This window comes from Impatiens glandulifera, chromosome 7 (assembly GCF_907164915.1).
Source record: "Impatiens glandulifera chromosome 7, dImpGla2.1, whole genome shotgun sequence".
Classification (NCBI taxonomy): Eukaryota; Viridiplantae; Streptophyta; class Magnoliopsida; order Ericales; family Balsaminaceae; genus Impatiens; species Impatiens glandulifera.
This window is the reverse complement of record NC_061868.1, coordinates 43,803,824-43,808,540: the sequence shown is the minus strand read 5'-3', so window position 1 is coordinate 43,808,540 and position 4,717 is coordinate 43,803,824. Positions and strand designations below refer to the sequence as shown.

General features: G+C 29.9%; 1 protein-coding gene across 1 annotated transcript; it reads left to right on the top strand.

Annotated features, from left to right (window-relative positions):
- The first annotated feature begins 640 nt into the window (after positions 1 to 640).
- On the top strand, positions 641 to 3,550 carry LOC124946146 (zinc finger protein WIP2-like). The gene is made up of 2 exons (XM_047486714.1): positions 641 to 1,239; positions 2,876 to 3,550. The coding sequence occupies exons 1-2, from the start codon at positions 760 to 762 to the stop codon at positions 3,308 to 3,310; spliced, it is 915 nt and encodes a 304-aa protein (XP_047342670.1). The 5' UTR covers positions 641 to 759; the 3' UTR covers positions 3,311 to 3,550.
- The last annotated feature ends 1,167 nt before the right edge of the window (positions 3,551 to 4,717 follow it).

Genomic DNA, 4,717 nt, shown 5'->3' with positions numbered 1-4,717 from the left:
ATTTTATTCAAATATTAATTTAAATAAAATAATATTATCAAAATAACATTAAAAATAAACCCATATCAATAAATTTATTAATATTTATTTATTAATTCAATTCAATTCCACCCTCTTATGTTATGTTTAAAATAAAGCACCACATACACACACATATATATATATATATATATATATATATATATATATATATATATATATATATATATATATATATATATATATATATATATATATATATATATATATATATATATATATAATTCTTCCCTAATATTTTAATTATTGTGATTTGTTAAATTATATTTATATTTATAATAATTTATATTTATAATTTTGTTTATCAATATATAAATTAAAATATTTATCCAAATCACTTTAAATGCATGACATTTGAGTTTTAAAGATTAATCTTTATTTTGTATTATAAAAGTCCATGAACATTCAACCAATTATTGTAAATATAATTTTATGTATGAATATAAAAATTTAATGATATATATGCGGGGTAAATCCGAATATTAACCCATAGCTAGGTTACACATTTACCACCATTTATTGTTATGAGAATCCAAACCAAACAAGCCCGACTTTTATCCTCATCCTCATTTGTTATCCATCTCTCTCACTCTCACTCTAACCAAGAAAGAAACACATATGAGAGATGTTGCAAAGAAATTTAGAAAGAACCCTACTCCACAAATTTCTTATTTTTCTGATCACAAATGACAAAACCCTATTCTTCCCACCAATTTCTTCATGAATAATTGCTTCAACTTCACCCTTCTCAGTCTTCCCCCAATTATTAACACCATGAATACTTCATCTTCTTCCTCTTCAGCTAACTCCTCCAGTCATTATAATAACTCCCTTTCAAGTTCAACCCTCTACAATTTCTACCCATCACACCCTAAAGAAACCCTAGCCCTTCTCGGTAACCTAAATTCCACACAAAGAAGCACACAAACCATCTCTAATGAAGAAGAAGAAGAAGAAGCAGTATCCCTTCATATAGGGTTACCCTACAACTTCGGGAGCAGCAGCAGCAGCAATGTGGAGATAACTAATGAAGAGGAATTACAAGGCTCTAAAGTTATTAATAATGACAATTCTTTGATGATGATGAACATAAACAAGGGTCAGTATTGGATCCCAAACCCTAATCAAATTCTTGTTGGTCTTAATCAGTTCCCTTGTCCTGTTTGCTGCAAGTCCTTTAGCAGATACAACAATCTCCAGGTACGCGTACTTTTAACAGATTAATTGAAAAACCCAACAAAATAAATCATTACAAGTTATATATAACCTAAATTCTCATAAGTTTTAACCTAAATCTTGTGAGTGGAGAATTTACATGTTGATTAACTTACATGTGATCAATATTTTCATTTTCACTTCCCATTTGGAGAAATGGAAGAAATGTGTATGTACAACAAGCTCTCATCAATATTAACATGAAAATGGAAATCTTTAGCCCGCTGAAAAATAGTAATTTAATAAGAGGTCTCATTTAATAATGGCCACATTTCCAAGTCTCACTGGAGAATGGAGAGGTGGAATGAATGTTACTATTACTGTAGGAGTGGTAGTAGTACTGTTGATTCACTGTTTGTTCAATATGCTATTTCTTTTAGCTTTGACCTATTCTCTATAGGAAACAGTAATTTTGCAGGCCGTGAAATTCAGAAACACTTTAGGTAACATGTTTTTACCCATCCCTATATTAATTTTCTGATCTCATCTCCTTTCTCAGGTGTTACTGTTTCTCTCATCAGCCTTTTAAAACCAACTACTGTTCTAGAATCTGCAGGCCATTGTTAATTTCATGTTCAATATTTCATCTTGTTCAGAAAAAATAAGAGATGATAATTATGACAACATTCTCAAATGGGTAACAAAAATGGTTCAAAGTTCAAAGTTCTTAATACCTCTTAATTAGGTTCATCTCCTTTTTCAATTTAATTTGTATGGGCAGTTTTGTTGGCAAGAAAGTAAGTTTTTCAATTCTCAATACTAATATTTAAATTTAAATTTACGGTTTGATTCTCACTTAAATTATTTAAAATATATATGGAAAGTATTGATGTGGGGCTATGCTAGTTTCTTTCGTTAAAAAAATACATTTTAATTTAAATTGAGAGTAAATGTGGTGGATTGTCGTATTAGCTGTTCTATGGAATAAACCATGTTTTTAACCCACCCAAAAAAAAAGACTTTTTATGGTTTCAATCAAACCCTAGCTAAAACATGTTATACTTCCATATATGTGCACCTTGACTTTCTAAATATAATAGTAACTAGTGTTTTTTATGGTCTTTGACTTTATAATGAAACATTAATGAACATATTAATGTAATGAGATATTTTTAATTAATATTTCTCGAGAGTTTGTAAAAAACTAGGTAAAATTAAAGAAAAAACATCAAACGAACTCTTATTAGTGAAACACGACAGTTGACACAAATCTTGATGGATGCCCTTACTTGTGACATTTGTGTCATCTGGTTTAATAGACCTCTTTCTGTTCATCTTGTTTTTCATTGTAATTTGTATCGACATTTTAGTTGGCAAGTTGAAAAAATCTAATTTACGAAAAGGGTGAGTTTAATGTTCAATTTTTATTAATAACGTTTTAATTTAAGTTGAGAATTTGTGGATTATAGTGTTAGATTGTAATTTACCAAAACTATGACTTTTTATTGTTTCAATCAAACCCTAATTAACATGCTAACCTTCCATATATATATGTGCACCTTGACTTTCTAAACATGATAATAATTAATGTTTTTTTAAGATGTTTGACTTTATAATGAAACATTAATGTACATATTAATGTAATGAGATGTTTTTAATTAATATTATTGGGAGTTTGTAGATGCATATGTGGGGACACGGATCTCAATATAGAAAAGGGGCACAATCACTAAGAGGGATACAACCCACAGCCATGTTAAGACTTCCATGTTACTGTTGTGAACAAGGTTGCAAACATCACATAGACCATCCTAGGTCAAGGCCATTGAAAGACTTTAGGACTCTCCAAACGCACTACAAGAGAAAACATGGTACCAAGACCTTCATGTGTAGAAAATGTGGAAAGCCATTTGCGGTTAAAGGTGATTGGAGGACTCACGAGAAGAATTGCGGTAGGGTTTGGTATTGCGTATGCGGTGCTGATTTTAGGCACAAAAGATCACTCAAAGATCACATTAGTTCGTTCGGATCGACTCACAAAGCTTTAGGGTTTGATCAAGTGGAGGATGATCCGACTTCCTCCGAGATTGAGCAAGATGAGGATGATGATGCCTGATTATTAATCTAAAGTATCAACCTAGCTAGCTAGTTGAATCTCCAAAAGAAAAAAATGTTTTTATTTAAGTAGCTACTATTAAACATGTATAGAAAAGATACAACTTTGTTTAAGGATAGAACTTTTGCTTATTCCAAATGGTTTGCATTTCATAAACATGTTGGTTGGTTTTATATATGTTTATCATGTATGATGAATCATGTGGTTAATAAATATGTACACTATTATTGATTGGTTTAATTTCTTGCTATTACCAAAGTTTATTACCTCTTTATTTAATTAATTATCCAAACTTAATTTAAAAACAATGTTTGTCCGGTTACCCAACAAAGTTGGAGTGGGCCTGTTTTAGAACTCAGTGTGTCCCCTTTGGATCTTGTTATAATTAATTGGAGCTTCCCTTGATGTTGTATGAATGATTATTTGGATTTATTTAATTATGTCATGTGCATTGTTATAATTTGATTGTATTTGACTTCTGGTCTAGTCACCCGAGGTGAATATGACTTACTTTTTGAGAAAAAAATGATAATAACTTGATCACTAGTTTCACTAACTTTCCAATCATGAAGTGGAGAAACAAGCTTTGCCCTAGAATAATATAAAAATTGATCATTGACACTATAATATTACAAGCATTTGAGCTCTCTTAAATTTTTCAATATTAATATACAAATTTTAGGGCCATAAATATTTAGTCTTACTAAAGGCAGCTGAATTTGTTTTTTTTTTTTTCAAATCCAGTTGATATTGCCCACTTTCGCAACGTTTATTATCGCTCGGATACCAACCAACTTATGTCCTGTTGGTCCAGCTTAATTAGTATAGAATATTTGTTTAGTCGTGTATAAAGAAGTGATAAAAGGCATATTATAAAATTATAAACAAGTTTCTCTAGTGTCTAGTGTCTATTCTCTCATACTAAGCTCTAAGCCCGCTCTCGACCACCCATCCATGACCCGAGCAATCTGCGGGTCCATGGTAGGGATTAGAACACATTGAGCTGAGGTTTCTTGAGAGCTGAGGTTTCTTGAGACCTGCTAAGCCCTCCTTTGGTTGGTAGAGCACAAGAGTTCATATACTCAATAATTTCCTTTGTAATAATAAAAAGCTTACTTGTTTTAATTATTATGATATATATCAATGTGCTTGTACATTGAGTTGTTATTGTTTGATTTTTGATGTATTCTTTAAATTTATGATAACTGAAATCATAATTTATTTTGAATTGTTATTTTGATTATTCTTTTCCAATTTTATACTTTTTTTTTTGTAAAAAAAAAATTTAGTATGGTTCGATTTCGACTATTTAAAAACTAAAATTAATCAAATATTATTTTACTTCTAAAATTAATCAAATATTATTTTAGTTCTGTATAATCCATTATATCATTTAGTTTATTAATT